The sequence below is a fragment of the Danio rerio genome, chromosome 7, assembly GCF_052040795.2.
Source record: "Danio rerio strain M-AB ecotype USA chromosome 7, GRCz13ab, whole genome shotgun sequence".
NCBI classification, from domain to species: domain Eukaryota; kingdom Metazoa; phylum Chordata; class Actinopteri; order Cypriniformes; family Danionidae; genus Danio; species Danio rerio.
Window position 1 is genome coordinate 29,442,496 of NC_141027.1, and position 27,484 is coordinate 29,469,979.

The window sequence follows — 27,484 nt, forward strand, 5'->3', positions numbered from 1 at the left end:
TTAATGTTAAGTTAACATTATGCCAAATCGTCACAAATGAAACAATGCATGGGAAACGGCTTTAGCGTTAGCAACAAGCTAACGCTAACTAGGTAAGTAATTTTAATCGCTAATACAGCAGATTCATGGACAATTACATCCTTAATCAGCATTTTTTGCCGCAACTAATATATGAAAGAGTCTGTATTAACTACATTGAGGAAAATCGCTTTAAGGTGGGTCAATTTGTGATCGCTTCCCCGTGTTGTCTCTAACCCTCGGATGGGAGGGGACATGTCCCCCCCATCCCCCCCGGGATTTACGCCCATGACTTCGCTCCGTAGACTACAGCAAATAGTCCGGACTGCTCAATTTATCACTGACACTACCCTTCCTACTCTTCCAGAGTGAGTAAAAGGGCTCACAAAATCACTCTGGATGCCTCACACCCAGCACACTACCTGTTTGAACTGTTGCCGTCTGGTCGGCTCTTCATAGCACCAAGCACAAAAATCGCCAGACACAGGAAAAGTTTATTTCCTCAGGCTATCTACCTCATGAACAGTTAAATATCCCCCAACTGTGCAATAAATGTGCAATATACGCACTTGTACACAGAACCTTATATCAATATACAATGCAATACTTTCTCCATTTGCATTTGTACACATCACCATATAACCTGTGTATTTATAACAAACCTGTACATACAATTCAACATCCAGATTTCTTGACTAACTGCATCTCTGTTTGATGTTTATTGTCTTTCTTTTTTCCATATTTATTTTGTGTTGTCACTTGTTACTTTATGTTCACTGGAAGCTTCTGTAGCCAAAACAAATCCCTAGAATGTGTGACGCACACTCGGCAATAAAACTGATTCTCTAAACATCAGTAGGCCATTTGTATTGGGTACACTTGAGGTATTGGGGAGTCATATGCAAATGTCTTATTAATTTGGACAGCCTCATGCATTTGTTAACAAGAACTTTGTCACAGATGATGCACTGTGGCTGGGTCAGGGACATTTTGTTTCAAGAAAAGATAAAAAAACCATAGTTCAGGTAAATATCTTGGTATTTCCTGCATTTCGTGTTTCCAGTATTGCTAGTGCTGTGACCTAAAATATTTGGCGCTTCCTCACCTGGGCCCAGGATTCTTGCGTCATTACTATTAGCTGCTAAAGTTGAATCAGAGTATTTTTTTTTTTTTTTGTGGAAGACGAATTACAAATTTGTCAATTTTTGGTCAGCCAGGAAATAAAATCAACTGAGGCAAAATAATCGTTCTCTTAATTGTCCACTGCTAATTTATTTATTTTTTTTTAAATATGACGCAACTCTCTACAGAGCTCGCTGAGACCCCCTTGTGGACTGGGACTCCTTTGTTGGGAACTGCTGGTGTAGAATGAAGAAGAACAGAGTTTCTCACTTGTAAATATTCATAGTTGAGAAAATTCACAGCCATATCACCCTGCAGCCCAAGAGCAGTTACTTACTGAAGCTAAGCAGGGCTGAGCCTGGTCAGAACCTGGATGGGAGATCACATGGGAAAACTAGGTTGCTGTTGGAAATGGTGTTAGTGAGGCCAGCAGTGTGTGAGTCCTAATGCCCCAGTATAGAGAAAGGGACACTATACTGTTAGTAAGTGCTGTCTTTTGGATGAAATGTTAAACTGAGGTCCTGACTCTCAGAGGTTATTTAAAATCCCATGACACTTCTTGTAAAGAGTAGGGGTGTAACCCCTGTGTCCTGGCCAAATTCCCTGCATCGGCCCTTACCTATAGTTGCCTCCCAATCAACCGCATCTACTGAATTGGCTCTATCACTGTCTCTCCACTCCACTAAAAGCTGGTGTGCAGTGAGCGCACTAGCAGCGTTGTCCTGTGGCTGCCATCGCATCATCCAAGTGTATGCTGCACACTGGTGGAGGTGAGGAGAGACCCCCCTCATGATTGTGAAGCTCTTTGGGTGTATGGTCATACACAATAAATGTGCAATATAAATACACATTCCTTACTACTTACTATGTCCAATCCAGCTCCTGGAGGACCACAATATTCTTTTTTTAGCTTCTTTCATAATAAAATACACCTGTACTAGTTAATCATGGTCTTACTAGGCTTAATGCAAACTTCAATTCTAATTCAGCAAATAAATGGACAAAAACATGACAAACACAACAGTTCAATTGACACAATTTTATTTCAATTCAACAATACATTTTTGGCAGCAACCAAACAGATGCAAGTATTGCTGCCTCAAGCTCTGACACCAGACATTAGCAATAAGCAAAGGACTGGAGAAGTGGTGAGGCCACTGGTGTTAGCATGCCTGGCTAATCAGTTCTTCCTGCATGACCAGGACCGGGCGCTCATCCTCCATGTCTGATGGTGTGATCTAAAGCAAAAACAAAAACAAAATCAGGTTTATTGTCCCCCAAAATAACTGACATTTTGAAAAGTTTTATAGATCATAGGTACCGTAAACCAGTCGTGGAGGAGGATCTGCTCCAGTAGTATCCTCTCGCTGGGATCGGGATGCAGACAGGCATTTATGAGATGACTGCATTCTGAAAGACAGGATTAATGTTTGACTATGACTTTAAACATCCTTTACATCTCCTGATGGCATTTTGGACAGCTGAGCCAAGTGGCTTTGTCAGACACTTTTTTGTATGATTGTTACAAATTTTCAAGTTCTTACCACAGGACAAAGACGGCAGATACCACAGCCAGTGCTGCATCTTTTCCCGATCCGTGTAGTCTGGCATATATCCGCACACCATAGTGTATAGCAGCACTCCAAGCGAATACACGGTTGCTGGCCGTGCTAAGTATTTGCCCGTTTCGAAAAACTCTGGAGGGCAGTACATCTCTGTGCCTGGAGGAAAGAGATTTGCATGTCTGAGTTACAACAGTTTGTTTTTACTGTATTCAGCAGCTTGTGTGTCATGACACTAAAGTTTTAATACTGTACATACCACTAAAAGTGTGGTACTCTGTTTCGTGGAACAGGTTCCCACAGCCGAAGTCAATCAGTGTGACATCCATGGTGTGTGTGTTGATGATCAAGTTCTCCAATTTTATATCTCTGTGGAATACTCCGCGCCGGCAGCAGGTCTCAGCTGCCTCGATAACCTGGCGCATCACATACCGAGCAAACCTTTCTTCAAAGATGTTGCCACAGCTCTCCAAAAGCTTGAACACACTCAGGCATGGTGAAGGGCGCTGCAGGACCATTATATAATGGTCTGGAAAGTCCTGCCAATCCAGCAGATCGATTATGTTGGGTGAGCTGGGACCCTTGTTTGCCATAAGTGTGAGGCCGATTTCCAGTGGTACAAGTTCTGGAAGGCCAGGCTAGTGGAAAGAGTTTTTAGGATGGTTAAATTAAGGTGGTTTGCACAACATGTTAATAATTTGTTTATTGAGAGATAGTTTGCTGTCTATGATTAACATTGGCAGTAAAAGCAAAAACAGAGAGTTAAAGAGTTAATGAAGATCACATAGAGACGACAGTCTACTTACAACGTAGAGATATTCCATGCCCTCCATTTTTCTGGCAAACTTGATTGCCACCTGATCAACAAAACAGAATATAACAGTTAGCACTGGATTACATCAGGCCATTCAATAATCCTTGTTGAAATTCTAGTCATGAATTTGTAGCATGTTTGGTCAGGTTGACCATTTATCAAGGGCTCTAGTTGTGTAACAAAAGACAAAGCATAACACATAAATATAGTTTGTTAGGTTGATTATGCAAAAATATATGTAAATTTACCGGAAGACCATCATGGGCACGGACACCAGCATATACGGCACCAAATCCTCCTTCTCCCAGTAGCTCACCCATGTTGTAGGTCCAGCACATGCCTGTTCAAATATAATTAGTTTTAGAGACAGATTCATATTCTACAATGCAAAAGTAAAACTTTATTACCACTTTATACACCATTACGTCACTAATACATAATGCAGAAACATCTAATCCTTTCAAAAAGTGAAAGCATCAAGCAGCCATAATTAATATGAACTTACTCCCAATAATCAAGACCATGTCTTGGCTTGGGTTTTCTGCCAGAGGACACACAGTTTCTTCCTCTGACAGATCATCTGGAAACTCCTGGATTTGCTCGTCAACAGTGAAGAAAGGAATCTCAAAACTACTGTTGGGAGTGTTCTGAGGACCATAACTCTCTACAGAAGATATGGTCTCCACTGAAGTTGGATCTAAAGAGGAAAATATAACAATTATATATAAACACACAAACATTTCAATACTGCTACAAATAATACATTTATAGTATTTACAAAGACAAAACTGAAGAGTTCAGATACACAAACAACTGCACATCTGAAAATTTGAACTCTGCAAATGTTTAAAGCTATGATGATCTTCTTTAATGATTAAGTTCAGTAAACACAAAAGATGAAGAGATTTACCATCAGTAGACATTTCTTCCTCCAGCTCCACATTCTCACACTGTTCCTGTATTTGCAGGTCAATGATGGAGGGAGGAACCTCAAGGCTGTTAGGAGCTTGCTGGTAGTCATGATGCTCAACAGGGCTTGAGATGTTTCCTACTGAGGTTTGATGTAAAGAGGGGAACATACATTCAACATTTACTTTAATTAAAACACACAGAAACGTTTCAATCCTTTTACAAATACATATATTTGCAGACACAATATTTTAAAGCTATGGTGATCATTTTTATTAATTTTTTCCAGTCACAGAAAAAATAAAGGGATTTACCATCAGTAGAAGGTTCTGCTTCGGTAACTGGCTTCACCTTCTCACTGTCCACCTGCTTCACCTTTTCACCCCTTCCAGCTCTTGGGCGTGAAAAGCGGAACAGCTTTCTCCAAAAACTCGATTTTTTCTTCCATTTCTTTTTCTCCTTTACCAAACTCCCTCCATCTTCCTCACAAGGAACAACACGGCTCTCATCAAGCTGATGGTTTTCTTGACGAGGCGTGTCATTATTTAACTGAAGTGGTGTACTAGGATGTAAACTGTACACACACTCTGACTCTGTCGCTATATTCAGACAAGAAATTCGCTGACCCATGATAAAACAAACGCACTGTCTCACTCCAAACTACCCACTAAAACTAAATTACACCGTCAAGCCTTAACATTCCACTTTGACGTTCTAATTATGACATCAAATAAAATGTCCTTGAGATCAATTTGTTTTGTTTTAAAATTTGCTGGACTACATATTGCATACATAATACCTGACAATTCTTATAGTAATGCCTAAAATAAAGCTAAAATAAATATTAAATCATATTATAAATGTAAATCTACTTGTTTTAATACTTGTTCAAACACTTATATAAATGTTTAATTCCGTACTTCTGCAGTATAATGCTGCGTCGCTAATACTTTCTTATTGGTTGTATTCTCTTTCTCAACCACTTGAGGGAGGCAAATATCATGGTATCTGAACAGAACTGATAGTCCACATTACTTCATGATCTCAGTGGGAGTAGTCTACTTGAAGAGTTTTATTTCTTTTTGTATGTATATTTAAATGTAAGGAATTGAAGTCAGAAATGAATTAGAGTAAAGATGTGTGGATGGGATTTAAAAACATAATAATTAGACTGAATCTACTAAATCTAGTAGAGGAAACATGCTATTTTCTGTTTTTCCTTTTAGCTTAGAGAACTTGTGTTTTCCAGAAGACAAGTTTAATTAAATACAGTAGATTTCCAAATGTTTGTTTAAAATATGAAGGTCAGCCTGGTTTTGATTCAACTTGTGATGGGTGACAACAAGCTCCAGCCACTCTTTCTGACATACTTTCTGGCTTTTTTCAGCACTAAGCATTTTTTGGGCATCAATTTTTAAATCAATTTCTAAATGTTTTCTTTTAGATATCAAACCACGCACCCTAGTAGCATTATTTAGACGTAACCCTACAAATGTTTTCTTTTTTTTTTCTTCCCCAACTTTATTTATAGAAATTTTCAAAAATTTACAAATATCACACATTTTAGAATATTATTGTACATTTTGACATAGAGAGAGAGAAGTAAACAAGGATCTAAATGATTATGACAATTATTAACCCCAGATATATTTAAATAAAAAATAAAAAATAAATAAAAATTAAACAACAACAACAGAAGAAATAAAATAAAAGAAAATAAAATGCCAACCAACCATAACAATTGTTTATACACCAAACTAAAAGCCTGGTCTTGATGTCACATGAGATGTCACACAGCAGAGAAAAATGTCAAAATTAACTATCATCTAGTATGCAGGGAGTATACATTTCCATATATTCAAGGAGAGAGCCCCACATTTTATGAAAGTTTTTAGAACAACCCTTCAAACAGTGTCTGATTTGTTCCAGTTTTATGAAGAGAAAAATGTCATTAATCCACATGGAGTGAGTAGGTGAAGCAGCTGACTTCCAATGTAGTAAAATACGGCCTCTGGCCAGGAGGGACACAAAAGCCACAAAATCTGCTTTGTATCGTGAACAGTGAACTGACAAAGGAAGTGTACCAAACAGTGCTGTTGTAGATACAGGTTTAATTGCTTGTCCAACTACTTGAAACATTGTCTCAAATATTTCTGACCAATATCCACATAGAGTTGGGCAAAACCAAAACATATGTGCCAGTGTTGCAGGAGCCTGGCGACAACGGTCACAGAGAGGATCAACATCAGGGTACATTTTTGAAAGCTTGACCTTAGTCCAATGAGAATGATGGAGTATTTTGCATTGGATCCAACCATGTTTAGCACACACAGATGAAGAATGTACCCTGTATAAAATGTTTTCCCACAGTTCATCTGAAATGTCCTCTGTTAGGTCTTCTTCCCATTGGGTTTTTATGGATGTCAGTGAGCTTCTATGCAGAGAACATATATTGTCATAAAAAACTGAAATCATACCTTTCCCAATAGATACTGGTTCAAGAATTAAATCTAGAGGAGTAGGGGAGGGGAGGCTAGGAAACTGAGGATACCTATTACGGATAAAGCTAAGAACCTGTAAATATCGGAAAAAATTGTTTCTGGGCAAGGAAAACTTATCTAAAAGCTGTTGAAAGGATGCAAAAACATCATCTATATATAAATCTTTAAACATTGATAAACCATAATTTGTCTACAAATGTTTTCTTGTCATCTTCACAGTCAAATGCACTTGCTATCTGTTTAATAATTGCTAAAAGGCATTTAACACTGAAGTGGAAAAATCCTTCTCCGCCCAGTTATGTGCATTGGATGCATGATCTGATGCAGTCTATTCAAATAGAAAAGATTAGGTATACAGATTGCAGTATTAGAAAAAAATTTACTATATTTGACAACCCTTCCTCTCTCATTTTCCTGTTAAAAATGGAGAGCACAGACAAAATATACATGTTTATATATTTATGTTTATTTTCTTTCTTCCTTCTTTTAAAAATTATTTTTAAATTAATTATTTTTTTTTTTTACTGCTGTACCGTTAGCATATTTGTATATTTTGCTATATGGCCTAACATGTGTTACTTTTATCCATAATGTTATTTAATTTATCTTCATTTTATCAGTTGATGTCTTGTGATTCTTTGTATTTAATATTGTAACTCTCTGACTAATAAGCATCAATAAAACAAAGTTAGGCTAAAATAATATAATAATATAACAAATGTTTTATTTTATAAGAGACTTCACTGCTCTATCACATACAAGAATACTCAAGCTCACCATTTTCCTGTGTTGTCTGAAGGAAATAAAATCAGTATCTTGGCTTGAAAGATTGTCACTATGTTTCTTTTAGAAGGGCTCATCCCTATGGCTTAATCAGCTGATTCTCAACCACATTCCTTTCTATTTTTAAATTATTATTCTACTAATACTTCCAAACATGTTTTTTTGTTGTTGATGTGTTGATGCAGATATTGAATTATCTATAGATCAATGCTTCCATCATTTTAAAGACTGACATGTCTCTTTCAGTGACACAAGTCAGCAACCAGGGCATCATAAAACAGTAGTTCCCAACCTTTTTTAGCTTGAGACCCCCTTTTTCCCTGGACAATATTGTAACCCCCCTCCACATTTATTGATATTATCGCTCATATATGTTTGCAGTAGGTATGACAAAAATTTTTTTCAAACAAACAATTTGTTTATTAGTTTATCCAGATTTGTAAAAGATAAATGCAAAATTCAGGTTCCTGGGCACCACCACCTCTTAGGATCTAAAGTGGGACAATTACATAGACTCTATTGTGAAGAAAGCCCAGCAGAGACTATACTTCCTTTTTCAGCTGAGGAAGTTCAACCTTCCACAGGACCCAGGAGCTGCACGTACAGTTCTACTCAGCTGTCATTCAATCCATCCTCTGCACTTCAATCACTGCCTGGTTCGGCTCAGCTGCCAAAACCGACCTCTGTAGACTACAGCAAATAGTCCGGACTGCTGAATGTATCACCGACACTACCCTTCCTACTCTTCCAGAGTGAGTAAAAGGGCTCACAAAATCACTCTGGATGCCTCACACCCAGCACACTACCTGTTTGAACTTTTACCGTCTGGTCGGCGCTTCATAGCACCAAGCACAAAAATTGCCAGACGCAGGAAAAGTTTAATTCCTCAGGCCATCTACCCAACTGTGCAATAAACATGCAATACTTTCTCATACGCACTTGTACACAGAACCTTATATCAATATACAATGCAATACTTTCTCCATTTGCATTTGTACACATCACCATATAACCTGTGTATTTATAACAAACCTGTACATACAATTCAACATCCAGATTTCTTGACTAACTGCATCTCTGTTTGATGTTTATCGTCTTTCTTTTTTTCATATTTATTTTGTGTTGTCACTTTATGTACACTGGAAGCTTCTGTAGCCAAAACAAATTCCTAGTGTGTGTGAAGCACACTCGGCAATAAAACTGATTCTGAAAACATCAGTAGGCCATTTGTATTGGGTACACTTGATGTATTGGGGAGTCATATGCAAATGTCTTATTAATTTGGACAGCCTCATGCATTTGTTAACAAGAACTTTGTCACAGATATTGCACTGTGGCTGGGTCAGGGACATTTTGTTTCAAGAAAAAATAATAAATCAGGTAAATATCTTGGTATTTCCTGCATTTCGTGTTTCCAGTATTGCTAGTGCTGTGACCTAAAATATTTGGCGCTTCCTCACCTGGGCCCAGGATTCTTGCGTCATTACTATTAGCTGCTAAAGTTGAATCAGAGTATTTTTTTTTTTTTTTGTGGAAGACGAATTACAAATTTGTCAATTTTTGGTCAGCCAGGAAATAAAATCAACTGAGGCAAAATAATCGTTCTCTTAATTGTCCACTGCTAATTTTTATTTTTTTTAAAAAATATGACGCAACTCTCTACAGAGCTCGCTGAGACCCCCTTGTGGGCTGGGACTCCTTTGTTGGGAACCGCTGGTGTAGAATGAAGAAGAACAGAGTTTCTCACTTGTAAATATTTATAGTTCAGAAAATTCACAGCCATATCACCCTGCAGCCCAAGAGCAGTTACTTACTGAAGCTAAGCAGGGCTGAGCCTGGTCAGAACCTGGATGGGAGATCACATGGGAAAACTAGGTTGCTGTTGGAAGTGGTGTTAGTGAGGCCAGCAGTGTGTGAGTCCTAATGCCCCAGTATAGAGAAAGGGACACTATACTGTTAGTAAGTGCTGTCTTTTGGATGAAATGTTAAACTGAGGTCCTGACTCTCAGAGGTTATTTAAAATCCCATGACACTTCTTGTAAAGAGTAGGGGTGTAACCCCTGTGTCCTGGCCAAATTCCCTGCATCGGCCCTTACCTATAGTTGCCTCCCAATCAACCGCATCTACTGAATTGGCTCTATCACTGTCTCTCCACTCCACTAAAAGCTGGTGTGCAGTGAGCGAACTAGCACCGTTGTCCTGTGGCTGCCATCGCATCATCCAAGTGTATGCTGCACACTGGTGGAGGTGAGGAGAGACCCCCCTCATGATTGTGAAGCTCTTTGGGTGTATGGTCATACACAATAAATGTGCAATATAAATACACATTCCTTACTACTTACTATGTCCAATCCAGCTCCTGGAGGACCACAATATTCTTTTTTTAGCTTCTTTCATAATAAAATACACCTGTACTAGTTAATCATGGTCTTACTAGGCTTAATGCAAACTCCAATTCTAATTCAGCAAATAAATGGACAAAAACATGACAAACACAACAGTTCAATTGACACAATTTTATTTCAATTCAACAATACATTTTTGGCAGCAACCAAACAGATGCAAGTATTGCTGCCTCAAGCTCTGACACCAGACATTAGCAATAAGCAAAGGACTGGAGAAGTGGTGAGGCCACTGGTGTTAGCATGCCTGGCTAATCAGCTCTTCCTGCATGACCAGGACCGGGCGCTCATCCTCCATGTCTGATGGTGTGATCTAAAGCAAAAACAAAAACAATATTAGGTTTATTGTCCCCCAAAATAACTGACATTTTGAAAAGTTTTTGTAGATCATAGGTACCGTAAACCAGTCATGGAGGAGGATCTGCTCCAGTAGTATCCTCTCGCTGGGATCGGGATGCAGACAGGCATTTATGAGATGACTGCATTCTGAAAGACAGGATTAATGTTTGACTATGACTTTAAACATCCTTTACATCTCCTGATGGCATTTTGGACAGCTGAGCCAAGTGGCTTTGTCAGACACTTTTTTGTATGATTGTTACAAATTTTCAAGTTCTTACCACAAGACAAGGACGGCAGATACCAGAGCCAGTGCTGCATCTTTTCCCGATCCGTGTAGTCTGGCATACAACCGCACACCATAGTGTATAGCAGCACTCCAAGCGAATACACAGTTGCTGGCCGTGCTAAGTATTTGCCCGTTTCGAAAAACTCTGGAGGGCAGTACATCTCTGTGCCTGGAGGAAAGAGATTTGCATGTCTGAGTTACAACAGTTTGTTTTTACTGTATTCAGCAGCTTGTGTGTCATGACACTAAAGTTTTAATACTGTACATACCACTAAAAGTGTGGTACTCTGTTTCGTGGAACAGGTTCCCACAGCCGAAGTCAATCAGTGTGACATCCATGGTGTGTGTGTTGATGATCAAGTTCTCCAACTTTATATCTCTGTGGAATACTCCGCGCCGGCAGCAGGTCTCAGCTGCCTCGATAACCTGGCGCATCACATACCGAGCAAACCTTTCTTCAAAGATGTTGCCACAGCTCTCCAAAAGCTTGAACACACTCAGGCATGGTAAAGGGCGCTGCAGGACCATTATATAATGGTCTGGAAAGTCCTGCCAATCCAGCAGATCGATTATGTTGGGTGAGCTGGGACCCTTGTTTGCCATAAGTGTGAGGCCGATTTCCAGTGGTACAAGTTCTGGAAGGCCAGGCTAGTGGAAAGAGTTTTTAGGATGGTTAAATTAAGGTGGTGTGCACAACATGTTTATAATTTGTTTATTGAGAGATAGTTTGCTGTCTATGATTAACATTGGCAGTAAAAGCAAAAACAGAGAGTTAAAGAGTTAATGAAGATCACATAGAGACGACAGTCTACTTACAACGTAGAGATATTCCATGCCCTCCATTTTTCTGGCAAACTTGATTGCCACCTGATCAACAAAACAGAATATAACAGTTAGCACTGGATTACTTCAGGCCATTCTTTAATCCTTGTTGAAATTCTAGTCATGAATTTGTAGCATGTTTGGTCAGGTTGACCATTTATCAAGGGCTCTAGTTGTGTAACAAAAGACAAAGCATAACACATAAATATAGTTTGTTAGGTTGATTATGCAAAAATATATGTAAATTTACCGGAAGACCATCATGGGCACGGACACCAGCATATACGGCACCAAATCCTCCTTCTCCCAGTAGCTCACCCATGTTGTAGGTCCAGCACATGCCTGTTCAAATATAATTAGTTTTAGAGACAGATTCATATTCTACAATGCAAAAGTAAAACTTTATTACCACTTTATACACCATTACGTCACTAATACATAATGCAGAAACATCTAATCCTTTCAAAAAGTGAAAGCATCAAGCAGCCATAATTAATATGAACTTACTCCCAATAATCAAGACCATGTCTTGGCTTGGGTTTTCTGCCAGAGGACACACAGTTTCTTCCTCTGACAGATCATCTGGAAACTCCTGGATTTGCTCGTCAACAGTGAAGAAAGGAATCTCAAAACTACTGTTGGGAGTGTTCTGAGGACCATAACTCTCTACAGAAGATATGGTCTCCACTGAAGTTTGATCTAAAGAGGAAAATATAACAATTATATATAAACACACAAACATTTCAATACTGCTACAAATAATACATTTATAGTATTTACAAAGACAAAACTGAAGAGTTCAGATACACAAACATCTGCACATCTGAAAATTTGAACTCTGCAAATGTTTAAAGCTATGATGATCTTCTTTAATGATTAAGTTCAGTAAACACAAAAGATGAAGAGATTTACCATCAGTAGAAGTTTCTTCCTCCAGCTCCACATTCTCACACTGTTCCTGTATTTGCAGGTCAATGATGGAGGAAGGAACCTCAAGGCTGTTAGGAGCTTGCTGGTAGTCATGATGCTCAACAGGGCTTGAGATGTTTCCTACTGAGGTTTGATGTAAAGAGGGGAACATACATTCAACATTTACTTTAATTAAAACACACAGAAACGTTTCAATCCTTTTACAAATACATATATTTGCAGACACAATATTTTAAAGCTATGGTGATCATTTTTATTAATTTTTTCCAGTCACAGAAAAAATAAAGGGATTTACCATCAGTAGAAGGTTCTGCTTCGGTAACTGGCTTCACCTTCTCACTGTCCACCTGCTTCACCTTTTCACCCCTTCCAGCTCTTGGGCGTGAAAAGCGGAACAGCTTTCTCCAAAAACTCGATTTTTTCTTCCATTTCTTTTTCTCCTTTACCAAACTCCCTCCATCTTCCTCACAAGCAACAACACGGCTCTCATCAAGCTGATGGTTTTCTTGACGAGGCGTGTCATTATTTAGCTGAAGTGGTGTACTAGGATGTAAACTGTACACACACTCTGACTCTGTCGCTATATTCAGACAAGAAATTCGCTGACCCATGATAAAACAAACGCACTGTCTCACTCCAAACTACCCACTAAAACTAAATTACACCGTCAAGCCTTAACATTCCACTTTGACGTTCTAATTATGACATCAAATAAAATGTCCTTGAGATCGATTTGTTTTGTTTTAAAATTTGCTGGACTACATATTGCATACATAATACCTGACAATTCTTATAGTAATGCCTAAAATAAAGCTAAAATAAATATTAAATCATATTATAAATGTAAATCTACTTGTTTTAATACTTGTTCAAACACTTATATAAATATTTAATTCCGTACTTCTGCAGTATAATGCTGCGTCGCTAATACTTTCTTATTGGTTGTATTCTCTTTCTCAACCACTTGAGGGAGGCAAATATCATGGTATCTGAACAGAACTGATAGTCCACATTACTTCATGATCTCAGTGGGAGTAGTCTACTTGAAGAGTTTTATTTCTTTTTGTATGTATATTTAAATGTAAGGAATTGAAGTCAGAAATGAATTAGAGTAAAGATGTGTGGATGGGATTTAAAAACATAATAATTAGACTGAATCTACTAAATCTAGTAGAGGAAACATGCTATTTTCTGTTTTTCCTTTTAGCTTAGAGAACCTGTGTTTTCCAGAAGACAAGTTTAATTAAATGCAATAGATTTCCAAATGTTTGTTTAAAATATGAAGGTCAGCCTGGTTTTGATTCAACTTGTGATGGGTGACAACAAGCTCCAGCCACTCTTTCTGACATACTTTCTGGCTTTTTTCAGCACTAAGCATTTTTTGGGCATCAATTTTTAAATCAATTTCTAAATGTTTTCTTTTAGATATCAAACGACGCACCCTAGTAGCATTATTTAGACGTAACCCTACAAATGTTTTCTTTTTTTTTTCTTCCCCAACTTTATTTATAGAAATTTTCAAAAATTTACAAATATCACACATTTTAGAATATTATTGTACATTTTGACATAGAGAGAGAGAGAAGTAAACAAGGATCTAAATGATTATGACAATTATTAACCCCAGATATATTTAAATAAAAAATAAAAAATAAATAAAAATTAAACAACAACAACAGAAGAAATAAAATAAAAGAAAATAAAATGCCAACCAACCATAACAATTGTTTATACACCAAACTAAAAGCCTGGTCTTGATGTCACATGAGATGTCACACAGCAGAGAAAAATGTCAAAATTAACTATCATCTAGTATGCAGGGAGTATACATTTCCATATATTCAAGGAGAGAGCCCCACATTTTATGAAAGTTTTTAGAACAACCCTTCAAACAGTGTCTGATTTGTTCCAGTTTTATGAAGAGAAAAATGTCATTAATCCACATGGAGTGAGTAGGTGAAGCAGCTGACTTCCAATGTAGTAAAATACGGCCTCTGGCCAGGAGGGACACAAAAGCCACAAAATCTGCTTTGTATCGTGAACAGTGAACTGACAAAGGAAGTGTACCAAACAGTGCTGTTGTAGATACAGGTTTAATTGCTTGTCCAACTACTTGAAACATTGTCTCAAATATTTCTGACCAATATCCACATAGAGTTGGGCAAAACCAAAACATATGTGCCAGTGTTGCAGGAGCCTGGCGACAACGGTCACAGAGAGGATCAACATCAGGGTACATTTTTGAAAGCTTGACCTTAGTCCAATGAGAATGATGGAGTATTTTGCATTGGATCCAACCATGTTTAGCACACACAGATGAAGAATGTACCCTGTATAAAATGTTTTCCCACAGTTCATCTGAAATGTCCTCTGTTAGGTCTTCTTCCCATTGGGTTTTTATGGATGTCAGTGAGCTTCTATGCAGAGAACATATATTGTCATAAAAAACTGAAATCATACCTTTCCCAATAGATACTGGTTCAAGAATTAAATCTAGAGGAGTAGGGGAGGGGAGGCTAGGAAACTGAGGATACCTATTACGGATAAAGCTACGAACCTGTAAATATCGGAAAAAATTGTTTCTGGGCAAGGAAAACTTATCTAAAAGCTGTTGAAAGGATGTAAAAACATCATCTATATATAAATCTTTAAACATTGATAAACCATAATTTGTCTACAAATGTTTTCTTGTCATCTTCACAGTCAAATGCACTTGCTATCTGTTTAATAATTGTTAAAAGGCATTTAACACTGAAGTGGAAAAATCCTTCTCCGCCCAGTTATGTGCATTGGATGCATGATCTGATGCAGTCTATTCAAATAGAAAAGATTAGGTATACAGATTGCAGTATTAGAAAAAAAATTACTATATTTGACAACCCTTCCTCTCTCATTTTCCTGTTAAAAATGGAGAGCACAGACAAAATATACATGTTTATATATTTATGTTTATTTTCTTTCTTCCTTCTTTTAAAAAATATTTTTAAATTAATTATTTTTTTTTTTTACTGCTGTACCGTTAGCATATTTGTATATTTTGCTATATGGCCTAACATGTGTTACTTTTATCCATAATGTTATTTAATTTATCTTCATTTTATCAGTTGATGTCTTGTGATTCTTTGTATTTAATATTGTAACTCTCTGACTAATAAGCATCAATAAAACAAAGTTAGGCTAAAATAATATAATAATATAACAAATGTTTTATTTTATAAGAGACTTCACTGCTCTATCACATACAAGAATACTCAAGCTCACCATTTTCCTGTGTTGTCTGAAGGAAATAAAATCAGTATCTTGGCTTGAAAGATTGTCACTATGTTTCTTTTAGAAGGGCTCATCCCTATGGCTTAATCAGCTGATTCTCAACCACATTCCTTTCTATTTTTAAATTATTATTCTACTAATACTTCCAAACATGTTTTTTTGTTGTTGATGTGTTGATGCAGATATTGAATTATCTATAGATCAATGCTTCCATCATTTTAAAGACTGACATGTCTCTTTCAGTGACACAAGTCAGCAACCAGGGCATCATAAAACAGTAGTTCCCAACCTTTTTTAGCTTGAGACCCCCTTTTTCCCTGGACAATATTGTAACCCCCCTCCACATTTATTGATATTATCGCTCATATATGTTTGCAGTAGGTATGACAAAAAATTTTTTCAAACAAACAATTTGTTTATTAGTTTATCCAGATTTGTAAAAGATAAATGCAAAATTCAGGTTCCTGGGCACCACCATCTCTCAGGATCTGAAGTGGGACAATTACATAGACTCTATTGTGAAGAAAGCCCAGCAGAGACTATACTTCCTTTTTCAGCTGAGGAAGTTCAACCTTCCACAGGACCCAGGAGCTGCACGTACAGTTCTACTCAGCTGTCATTCAATCCATCCTCTGCACTTCAATCACCGCCTGGTTCGGCTCAGCTGCCAAAACCGACCTCTGTAGACTACAGCAAATAGTCCGGACTGCTGAATGTATCACAGACACTACCCTTCCTACTCTTCCAGAGTGAGTAAAAGGGCTCACAAAATCACTCTGGATGCCTCACACCCAGCACACTACCTGTTTGAACTTTTACCGTCTGGTCGGCGCTTCATAGCACCAAGCACAAAAATTGCCAGACGCAGGAAAAGTTTAATTCCTCAGGCCATCTACCCAACTGTGCAATAAACATGCAATACTTTCTCATACGCACTTGTACACAGAACCTTATATCAATATACAATGCAATACTTTCTCCATTTGCATTTGTACACATCACCATATAACCTGTGTATTTATAACAAACCTGTACATACAATTCAACATCCAGATTTCTTGACTAACTGCATCTCTGTTTGATGTTTATCGTCTTTCTTTTTTTCATATTTATTTTGTGTTGTCACTTTATGTACACTGGAAGCTTCTGTAGCCAAAACAAATTCCTTGTGTGTGTGAAGCACACTCGGCAATAAAACTGATTCTGAAAACATCAGTAAGCCATTTGTATTGGGTACACTTGATGTATTGGGGAGTCATATGCAAATGTCTTATTAATTTGGACAGCCTCATGCATTTGTTAACAAGAACTTTGTCACAGATATTGCACTGTGGCTGGGTCAGGGACATTTTGTTTCAAGAAAAAATAATAAATCAGGTAAATATCTTGGTATTTCCTGCATTTCGTGTTTCCAGTATTGCTAGTGCTGTGACCTAAAATATTTGGCGCTTCCTCACCTGGGCCCAGGATTCTTGCGTCATTACTATTAGCTGCTGAAGTTGAATCAGAGTATTTTTTATTTATTTTGTGGAAGACGAATTACAAATTTGTCAATTTTTGGTCAGCCAGGAAATAAAATCAACTGAGGCAAAATGATCATTCTCTTAATTGTCCACTGCTAATTTTATTTTATTTTTTAAAATATGACGCAACCCCCTACAGAGCTCGCTGAGACCCCCTTGTGGGCTGGGACTCCTTTGTAGGGACCCGCTGGTGTAGAATGAAGAAGAACAGAGTTTCTCACTTGTAAATATTTATAGTTGAGAAAATTCACAGCCATATCACCCTGCAGCCCAAGAGCAGTTACTTACTGAAGCTAAGCAGGGCTGAGCCTGGTCAGAACCTGGATGGGAGATCACATGGGAAAACTAGGTTGCTGTTGGAAGTGGTGTTAGTGAGGCCAGCAGTGTGTGAGTCCTAATGCCCCAGTATAGAGAAAGGGACACTCAGGCCTGGCGCTACGGGGGAGCAAAGGGGGGCATTGCCCCCTCAGAAAGAATTTGTGCCCCCCCAGTTTTCATAAAGGATTGTTCACCCAAAACTGAAAATTCTTTCTGTCATTAATTACTAACACTGCTGTCGTTCCAACCTTTAGAACATACATTTAAATATTTTAAAATATATGACATAGCAATTAAATTATGAAAATTGTGTAATTAAAGCTAATCCTTTAGTCCAGAGATCCAGTCCCCGCGTCAGGTCAGGTGCGCCCACGTAAATAAAACGTGCACACGGCGATGGAGGCGCACTCAACTCACAAGGGAGAAAAGTGGGTGACATGATAGGAGCAGCTTAATTCATTACATGTTTTGGTTAACTAATTCTTTAAACACAACTCTCTTGAGCGCTAAATGGAAGAAACGCAGAAGAAATTTGCTGTTAAATTAATTTTAGCAGAGACGCAACTACCAGTCATTTTCACATTAGTTATTCAGGAAGATTTAGCCTAATAAAAATGTTTTAATAAAAACAGTAGGCAGTGTTTTCCCACAGTAGGCTACACTACAAAATAATATATTAATTGATTAATTAATATTGTTATTAATATTAATATAATTACAATTAAGCTAAAATTGACAAAAAGCAGAACCCTTTGAATGTTTGCTTTCATTTTGACATTGCTAAAAAGCACACTTTTACAGTTGTGTAGAAAAACATCCCATTATGCAGCAGCAGTCAAGGTATAACACTTAATAAATGCCTTTTGCGTTTAAATATGATCGGCCTGCGAAGTCAAGTTTGCAGTGTTATAAATGGAATAGGTATATAGTGCTTAAGTGGATTTACCGCGGATTAACCGAGAAACCTCTCACGTGCTGCAGGTAGGCTGAACGAGAATCTTTTAAAAATATGTAATTTACCCTATACTGCTATTTGCTCATGCAAAAATAAACAACATAATATATTGTAAACCTGTTTGAAGAGCTAAAATGCAGTCAGCATATCGAGTTTGTTTTGACTTGTAGCTCACGGCCCTAAAATGAAAATAACCCGAAAACAAGTTATTAAAATAGGCTTAATAAATAAATAACATGACGGGTAGGCTTAGTAACCAAATGGTTTATGATGGTTTACAAATGACAACCAGACAATATCACGAAAAAAACACAGTTATGATAGCCTAAGATAAATCTTTATTTTTACATTTAAAATGATGAAAAAAGTTATATAGCCTATTGAGTTGCATGTTATCCGTGCCAAACTAATTTTCACGGTAATAACTGTGAATTTTGGTATCTTTTTTAGGTATTTGGCTACATTAATGTCTTAAAATGTAACTAAGTAATTGTTTTAAATGACATTAGATTGTAACATTTAGCTTTTCCCTAACACTGATGTTGGTTGGGTAATAGGCTTCGTGAAGTGTGATGACTCGGTTAAGCTGATTTCACTATATTTATTTACCGGATATACGAATATATAGTCTGATTGTGGGTCAGCTTGCATGTGTAGCATAATTTGATGTCTTTACCTAAAACTTTAAACATTCATATGCCTGTTATTTGAAATAAAATGGAAATAAATAAGAAGAATAACATAAGATTTAAAGCACTCGTTTGGCACTAAAGCCATGATCCGTCTGCATTAATAAGCGGTATTGTTGCATTACCGTCATTAATAAAATCAGTAATATCGAAACTGTTATTATTACTATTAAAATGTATATTACTGCCTTAGGTCAGTAACAAAGTAAAGTAATAATAAATGTAAATAAATAGCCTAAATGAAAGGAACAAGAGAGACCAAAATCAGCCACCAGGTCTAGTGCCCCCCTATGGATTTAAAATGCCCCCTCAGTTCTGATATGCTGGCGCCGGGCCTGGGGACACTATACTGTCAGTAAGCGTTGTCTTTCGCATGAAACGTTAAACCGAGGTCTTGACTCTCAGTGGTTATTAAAAATCCCATGACACTTCTTGTAAAGAGTAGGGGTGTAACCACTGTGTCCTGGCCAAATTCCCTGCATCGTACCTTACCTATCATGGGCTCCCAATCATCCGCATCTATCGAATTGGCTCTATCACTGTCTCTCCACTCCACCAATAGCTGGTGTGTGTTGAGTAGGGTTGGGTACCGAAACCCAGTGCCATTATAGCACCGTTACCTTGGTAACCGGTATGTACCGGTATTAAATAAGCGTATGAATTTCGGTGCTATTCGGTGCCTATTCAGTGCTGCGGCGAAAACGTAAGAAGCATCAAAGGGGTGCATGAAAAAAGGCCCACATAAGCGTTGTGTCACAACATCACTAAACATTTAATTCTGAACAACTTTGAGGAACAGGCGACATCAGGCGTTTGTTATTGTCGCTAGGGAATAGACGCACGCAACGTAGTACAGCGCATTTAGACTGGTTTTCGGTGAGCGAGAGCGACACTCTTCAAATCTACACTCGTGATCACGTTCGTCCAATTTGCTTAAACTAAGCATTCTAAAGCGTATTTTACAAGCAAGGATTCTTACACAGCAACTGTCTTTACAAAAGTTGTGTGCAACGCCTGTTTTAGACCGCAAGCGAAAGCAGTGCGTGAGCAGCGCGTATGGAGATCAGAAGCAGCACGCAGGCGTTTGCCTTTCACACCAGCTGCGTCTGCAGCGCGCAGCTCTTCGGCAGCTGCTGCAGAGATCAATCTATCTCTATTTCACCGTTATAATAATATTTATATAATATAGTTAGAATGATATTAATACATGATCAAACTAGTGTTACTCTCGCCGCTTCAGTAATGTCCAGCGGCAGAGTAACAGCTCGTGCAAAGGATGAGACAAACAAAAGTAATCAATGCATGCCCTTCTTTTACTTATTTTCGTGTTGTCAGGTTCACGGTGCAACTCCCTTAAATAGCAAGTTTTAAAGCGACCACTCCCCTCTCTTACAACACTAGCGTGCAACTTAAGCAAAACTGATATTAAAATTGTTTTACATTTGGTTTTGTAGTTCGGGTCTAAATAAATGTTTGTTGCAGTTTTTAATCATTTATGCTCATTTGATTGACTATATATAAATCAGTTGATATTATTAACGCATTTATTGGGTAAAATTGCTACTTTTTACTGTCATTCAATGTGTTTTGGTCATTATCAATGCAAACTTATTATGACACCAGAATAATTATTTTTTTTAGGAAACACTGTAAAAATTTTCAGAAACATTATTGTAAATGAATAGGAGGGCAAAATAAATTGACTTCAGCTGTAGGCCTGTTAGAGTTTACAGGTGCAGCAATGTGCCCTGATTTACTTGAATGTTAGAAATGTGTTCTCTTACACCGGTATAATGTTACTTGTCAAATAAATAAACAAGGAAGATTATTTTGAGTTTAAGTTATTTAATTATCTTGTTTATGAAGACTGCAGAGTGATGCATGAAAACAAATGACTTCGAATAATGTTTTAAGTATTTTGTGATATATATATATGTTAAAATGTGCTCCTAAAAGTATGTGGCCACTGCCCGCCCCCCACAGGTTAATAGTAAGCTAATGTAATTTCATAATGCAAATCTTAAATTCATGCTAACCAACAAATGATCAAAGGAAATGTATTAATGTAATACAAAATGAATTTATGTTTACTTTAAACTGTAATTATATTGTTGTATTAAAATGATTTTTAAAAATATTTTGTCAAATAAAATATTTTTGTAAAGTCATCCACCATCATTTTGTGGCTAAAAAGTATCAATTCAGGCACCGTTTTGGCACCGGAATCGTTTTAAAAGTATCGATTTGGCCCTGGTATCGAAAAAAATCCAAACGATACCCAACCCTAGTGGTGAGCGCACTAGCAGCGTTGTCCTGTGGCTGCCATCGCATCATCCAAGTGTATGCTGCACACTGGTGGAGGTGAGGAGAGACCCCCCTCATGATTGTGAAGCTCTTTGGGTGTATGGTCATACACAATAAATGTGCAATATAAATACACATTCCTTACTACTTACTATGTCCAATCCAGCTCCTGGAGGACCACAATATTCTTTTTTTAGCTTCTTTCATAATAAAATACACCTGTACTAGGTAATCATGGTCTTACTAGGCTTAATGCAAACTCCATTTCTAATTCAGCAAATAAATGGACAAAAACATGACAAACACAACAGTTCAATTGACACAATTTTATTTCAATTCAACAATACATTTTTGGCAGCGACACCGCAAGACGCAAATATTGCTGCCTCAAGATCTGACACCAGACATTAGCAATAAGCAAAGGACTGGAGAAGTGGTGAGGCCACTGGTGTTAGCATGCCTGGCTAATCAGCTCTTCCTGCATGACCAGGACCGGGCGCTCATCCTCCATGTCTGATGCTGTGATCTAAAGCAAAAACAAAAACAAAATCAGGTTTATTGTCCCCAAAATAACTGACATTTTGAAAAGTTCTTGTAGATCATAGGTACCGTAAACCAGTCGTGGAGGAGGATCTGCTCCAGTTGTATCCTCTCGCTGGGATCGGGATGCAGACAGGCATTTATGAGATGACTGCATTCTGAAAGACAGGTTTAATGTTTGATCATTACTTTAAATATCCTTTACATCTCCTGATGGCATTTTGGACAGCTGAGCCAAGTGGCTTTGTCAGACACTTTTTTGTATGATTGTTACAATTTTTTCAAGTTCTTACCACAGGACAAGGACGGCAGATACCAGAGCCAGTGCTGCATCTTTTCCCGATCCGTGTAGTCTGGCATATATCCACACACCATAGTGTATAGCAGCACTCCAAGCGAATACACGGTTGCTGGCCGTGCTAAGTATTTGCCCGTTTCGAAAAACTCTGGAGGGCAGTACATCTCTGTGCCTGGAGGAAAGAGATTTGCATGTCTGAGTTACAACAGTTTGTTTTTACTGTATTCAGCAGCTTGTGTGTCATGACACTAAAGTTTTAATACTGTACATACCACTAAAAGTGTGGTACTCTGTTTCGTGGAACAGGTTCCCACAGCCGAAGTCAATCAGTGTGACATCCATGGTGTGTGTGTTGATGATCAAGTTCTCCAACTTTATATCTCTGTGGAATACTCCGCGCCGGCAGCAGGTCTCAGCTGCCTCGATAACCTGGCGCATCACATACCGAGCAAACCTTTCTTCAAAGATGTTGCCACAGCTCTCCAAAAGCTTGAACACACTCAGGCATGGTAAAGGGCGCTGCAGGACCATTATATAATGGTCTGGAAAGTCCTGCCAATCCAGCAGATCGATTATGTTGGGTGAGCTGGGACCCTTGTTTGCCATAAGTGTGAGGCCGATTTCCAGTGGTACAAGTTCTGGAAGGCCAGGCTAGTGGAAAGAGTTTTTAGGATGGTTAAATTAAGGTGGTTTGCACAACATGTTTATAATTTGTTTATTGAGAGATAGTTTGCTGTCTATGATTAACACTGTTGAAAAAAAAAACAGAGTTAGAGGAGATGAGTCTACTTACAACGTAGAGATATTCCATGCCCTCCATTTTTTTGGCAAACTTGATTGCCACCTGATCAACAAAACAGAATTTTACAGTTAGCACTGGATTACTTCAGACCAATCAATAATCCTTGTTGAAATTCTAGTCATGAATTTGTAGCATGTTTGGTCAGGTTGACCATTTATCAAGGGCTCTAATTGTGTTACAAATGACAAAGCATAACACATAAATATAGTTTGTTAGGTTGATTATGCAAAAATATATATAAATTTACCGGAAGACCATCATGGGCACGGACACCAGCATATACGGCACCAAATCCTCCTTCTCCCAGTAGCTCACCCATGTTGTAGGTCCAGCACATGCCTGTTCAAATATAATTAGTTTTAGAGACAGATTCATATTCTACAATGCAAAAGTAAAACTTTATTACCACTTTATACACCATTACGTCACTAATACATAATGCACAAACATCTAATCCTTTCAAAAAGTGAAAGCATCAAGCAGCCATAATTATTATGAACTTACTCCCAATAATCAAGACCATGTCTTGGCTTGGGTTTTCTGCCAGAGGACACACAGTTTCTTCCTCTGACAGATCATCTGGAAACTCCTGGATTTGCTCGTCAACAGTGAAGAGAGGAATCTCAAAACTACTGTTGGGAGTGTTCTGAGGACCATAACTCTCTACAGAAGATATGGTCTCCACTGAAGTTTGATCTAAAGAGGAAAATATAACAATTATATATAAACACACAAACATTTCAATACTGCTACAAATAATACATTTATAGTATTTACAAAGACAAAACTGAAGAGTTCAGATACACAAACATCTGCACATCTGAACATTTGAACTCTGCAAATGTTTAAAGCTATGATGATCTTCTTTAATGATTAAGTTCAGTAAACACAAAAGATGAAGAGATTTACCATCAGTAGACGTTTCTTCCTCCAGCTCCACATTCTCACACTGTTCCTGTATTTGCAGGTCAATGATGGAGGAAGGAACCTCAAGGCTGTTAGGAGCTTGCTGGGAGTCATGATGCTCAACAGTTCTTGAGATGTTTCCTACTGAGGTTTGATCTAAAGAGGGGAACATACATTCAACATTTACTTTAATAAAAACACACGTTTCAATCCTTTTACAAATACATATATTTGCAGAGACAATATTTTAAAGCTATGGTGATCATTTTTATTCATTTTTTTCCAGTCACAGAAAAAATAAAGGGATTTACCATCAGTAGAAGGTTCTGCTTCGGTGACTGGCTTCACCTTCTCACTGTCCACCTGCTTCACCTTTTCACCCCTTCCAGTTCTTGGGCGTGAAAAGCGGAACAGCTTTCTCCAAAAACTCGATTTTTTCTTCACTTTCTTTTTCTCCTTTACCAAACTCCCTACTCCATCTTCCTCACAAGCAACAACACAGCTCTCATCAAGCTGATGGTTTTCTTGACGAGGCGTGTCATTATTTAACTGAAGTGGTGTACTAGGATGTAAACTGTACACACACTCTGACTCTGTCGCTATATTCAGACAAGAAATTCGCTGACCCATGATAAAACAAACGCACTGTCTCACTCCAAACTACCCACTAAAACTAAATTACACCGTCAAGCCTTAACATTCCACTTTGACGTTCTAATTATGACATCAAATAAAATGTCCTTGAGATCAATTTGTTTTGTTTTAAAATTTGCTGGACTACATATTGCATACATAATACCTGACAATTCTTATAGTAAAGCCTAAAATAAATCTAAAATAAATATAAATCATAATATAAATGTAATTCTACTTGTTTTAATACTTGTTCAAGCACTTATATAAATGTTTAATTGCGTACTATTGCAGTATAAGGCTGCGTCGCTAATACTTTCTTATTGGTTGTATTCTCTTTCTCAACCACTTGAGGGCGGCAAATATCATGGTATCTGAACAGAACTGATAGTCCACATTACTTCATGATGTCAGTGGGAGTAGTCTACATGAAGAGTTTTATTTCTTTTTGTATGTATATTTAAATGTAAGGAATTGAAGTCAGAAATGAATTAGAGTAAAGATGTGTGGATGGGATTTAAAAACATAATAATCTGACTGAATCTACTAAATCTAGTAGAGGAAACAAGCTATTTTCTGTTTTTCCTTTTAGCTTAGAGAACTTGTGTTTTCCAGAAAAAAATTTAATTAAATGCAATAGATTTCCAAATGTTTGTTTAAAATATGAAAGTCAGCCTGGTTTCAACTGGATCCAACTTGTGATGGGTGACAACAAGCTCCAGCCACTCTTTCTGACATACTTTCTGGCTTTTTTCAGCACTAAGCACTTTTTGGGCATCAATTTTTAAATCAATTTCTGAATGTTTTCTTTTAGATATTAAACCACGCACCCTAGTAGCATTATTTAGACGTAACCCTACAAATGTTTTCTTGTCATCTTCACAGTCAAATGCACTTGCTATCTGTTTAATAATTGCTAAAAGGCATATAACACTGAAGTGGAAAAATCCTTCTCCGCCCAGTTATGTGCATTGGATGCATGATCTGATGCAGTCTATTCAAATAGAAAAGATTAGGTATACAGATTGCAGTATTAGAAAAATAATTACATGTTTATATATTTATGTTTATTTTCTTTCTTCCTTCTTTTCAAAAATTATTTTTAAATTAATTAATTTATTTTTTTTACTGCTGTACCGTTAGCATATTTGTATATTTTGCTATATGGCCTTACATGTGTTACTTTTATCCATAATGTTATTTAATTTATCTTCATTTTATCAGTTGATGTCTTGTGATTCTTTGTATTTAATATTGTAATTCTCTGACTAATAAGCATCAATAAAACAAAGTTAGGCTAAAATAATATAATAATATAACAAAAGTTTTATTTTATGAGAGACTTCACGGCTCTATCACATACAAGAATACTCAAGCTCACTATTTTTCTGTGTTGTCTGAAGGAAATAAAATCAGTATCTTGGCTTGAAAGATTGTCACTATGTTTCACTACGGCTCATCCCTATGGCTTAATCAGCTGATTCTCAACCACATTCCTTTTTATTTTTAAATTATTTTTATTATTCTACTAAAACTTCCAAACATGTTATTTTGTTGTTGATGTGTTGATGCAGATATTGAATTATCTATAGATCAATGCTTCCATCATTTTAAAGACTGACATGTCTCTTTCAGTGACACAAGTCAGCAACCAGGGCATCATGAAACAGTAGTTCCCAACCTTTTTTTGCTTGAAACCCCCTTTACCCTGGACAATATTGTACCCCCCCTCCACATTTATTGATATTATCGCTCATATATGTTTGCAGTAGGTATGACAAAAATTTTTTTCAAACAAACAATTTGTTTATTAGTTTATCTAGATTTGTAAAATATAAATGCAAAATTCAGGTTCCTGGGCACCACCATCTCTCAGGATCTGAAGTGGGACATTCACATAGACTCTATTGTGAAGAAAGCCCAGCAGAGACTGTACTTCCTTCGTCAGCTGAGGAAGTTCAACCTTCCACAGGACTCAGGAGCTGCTCGTACAGTTCTACTCAGCTGTCATTCAATCCATCCTCTGCACTTCAATCACCGCCTGGTTCAGTTCCGCTGCCAAAACCGACCTCTTATCGTCTTTCTTTTTTCCATATTTATTTTGTGTTGTCTCTTGTCACTTTATGTACTTTATGTCACTTTAAGCTTCTGTAGCCAAAACAAATTCCTTGTGTGTGTGAAGCACACTCGGCAATAAAACTGATTCTGAAAACATCAGTAGGCCATTTGTATTGGGTACACTTGAGGTATTGGGGAGTCATATGCAAATGTCTTATTAATTTGGACAGCCTCATGCATTTGTTAACAAGAACTTTGTCACAGATGATGCACTGTGGCTGGGTCAGGGACATTTTGCTTCAAGAAAAAATAATAAAACCATAGTTCAGGTAAATATCTTGGTATTTCCTGCATTTCGTGTTTCCAGTATTGCTAGTGCTGTGACCTAAAATGTTTGGAGCTTCCTCACCTGGGTCCAGGATTCTTGCGTCATTACTATTAGCTGCTGAAGGTGAATCAGAGTACTTATTTTTTATTTTTATTTTTTTTTGTGGAAGATGAATTACAAATTTGTCAATTTTTGGTCAGCCAGAAAATAAAATCAACTAAGGCAAATTGATCATTCTCTTATTTGTCCACTGCTAATTATTAATATTATTTTTAAATATGACGCAACCCCCTACAGAGCTTGCTGAAACCCCCTTGTGGGCTGGGACCCCCTGTTGGAAACCTGAAAGAAATATGCATGTACTCACTC

The 27,484-nt window shown here is 37.5% G+C and overlaps 4 protein-coding genes across 8 annotated transcripts in view; all 4 read right to left on the reverse strand.

The window, feature by feature from the left end:
• trpm1a (transient receptor potential cation channel, subfamily M, member 1a) overlaps positions 1–27,484 on the reverse strand; it is a 163,654-nt gene that overhangs the window by 47,157 nt on the left and 89,013 nt on the right. The window lies entirely within an intron of this gene.
• LOC100000086 (serine/threonine-protein kinase pim-2) lies at positions 768–7,306 on the reverse strand. Its single transcript, XM_087261320.1, has 9 exons — positions 4,740–7,306; positions 4,427–4,567; positions 4,022–4,213; positions 3,765–3,856; positions 3,509–3,559; positions 2,962–3,340; positions 2,685–2,861; positions 2,462–2,550; positions 768–2,378 (listed from the first exon to the last, which is right to left on the reverse strand). Exons 1-9 carry the CDS (start codon positions 5,053–5,055, stop codon positions 2,304–2,306), a joined length of 1,512 nt encoding a protein of 503 aa, XP_087117446.1. The 5' UTR covers positions 5,056–7,306; the 3' UTR covers positions 768–2,303.
• LOC137490677 (serine/threonine-protein kinase pim-3-like) lies at positions 10,211–14,903 on the reverse strand. 2 transcript variants are annotated; one of them, XM_087261318.1, is made up of 9 exons: positions 12,787–14,903; positions 12,474–12,614; positions 12,069–12,260; positions 11,812–11,903; positions 11,556–11,606; positions 11,009–11,387; positions 10,732–10,908; positions 10,509–10,597; positions 10,211–10,424 (listed from the first exon to the last, which is right to left on the reverse strand). In XM_087261318.1, the coding sequence occupies exons 1-9, from the start codon at positions 13,100–13,102 to the stop codon at positions 10,350–10,352; spliced, it is 1,512 nt and encodes a 503-aa protein (XP_087117444.1). In that variant the 5' UTR covers positions 13,103–14,903; the 3' UTR covers positions 10,211–10,349. The 2 variants fall into 2 exon arrangements, with proteins under 2 accessions (XP_087117444.1, XP_087117443.1); XM_087261317.1 differs by having other exon boundaries at positions 10,399–10,597.
• LOC110439908 (serine/threonine-protein kinase pim-2) lies at positions 21,862–26,578 on the reverse strand. 2 transcript variants are annotated; one of them, XM_087261305.1, is made up of 9 exons: positions 24,408–26,578; positions 24,100–24,240; positions 23,695–23,886; positions 23,438–23,529; positions 23,182–23,232; positions 22,661–23,039; positions 22,384–22,560; positions 22,160–22,248; positions 21,862–22,076 (listed from the first exon to the last, which is right to left on the reverse strand). In XM_087261305.1, exons 1-9 carry the CDS (start codon positions 24,724–24,726, stop codon positions 22,002–22,004), a joined length of 1,515 nt encoding a protein of 504 aa, XP_087117431.1. In that variant the 5' UTR covers positions 24,727–26,578; the 3' UTR covers positions 21,862–22,001. The 2 variants fall into 2 exon arrangements, with proteins under 2 accessions (XP_087117431.1, XP_087117430.1); XM_087261304.1 differs by having other exon boundaries at positions 24,100–24,252.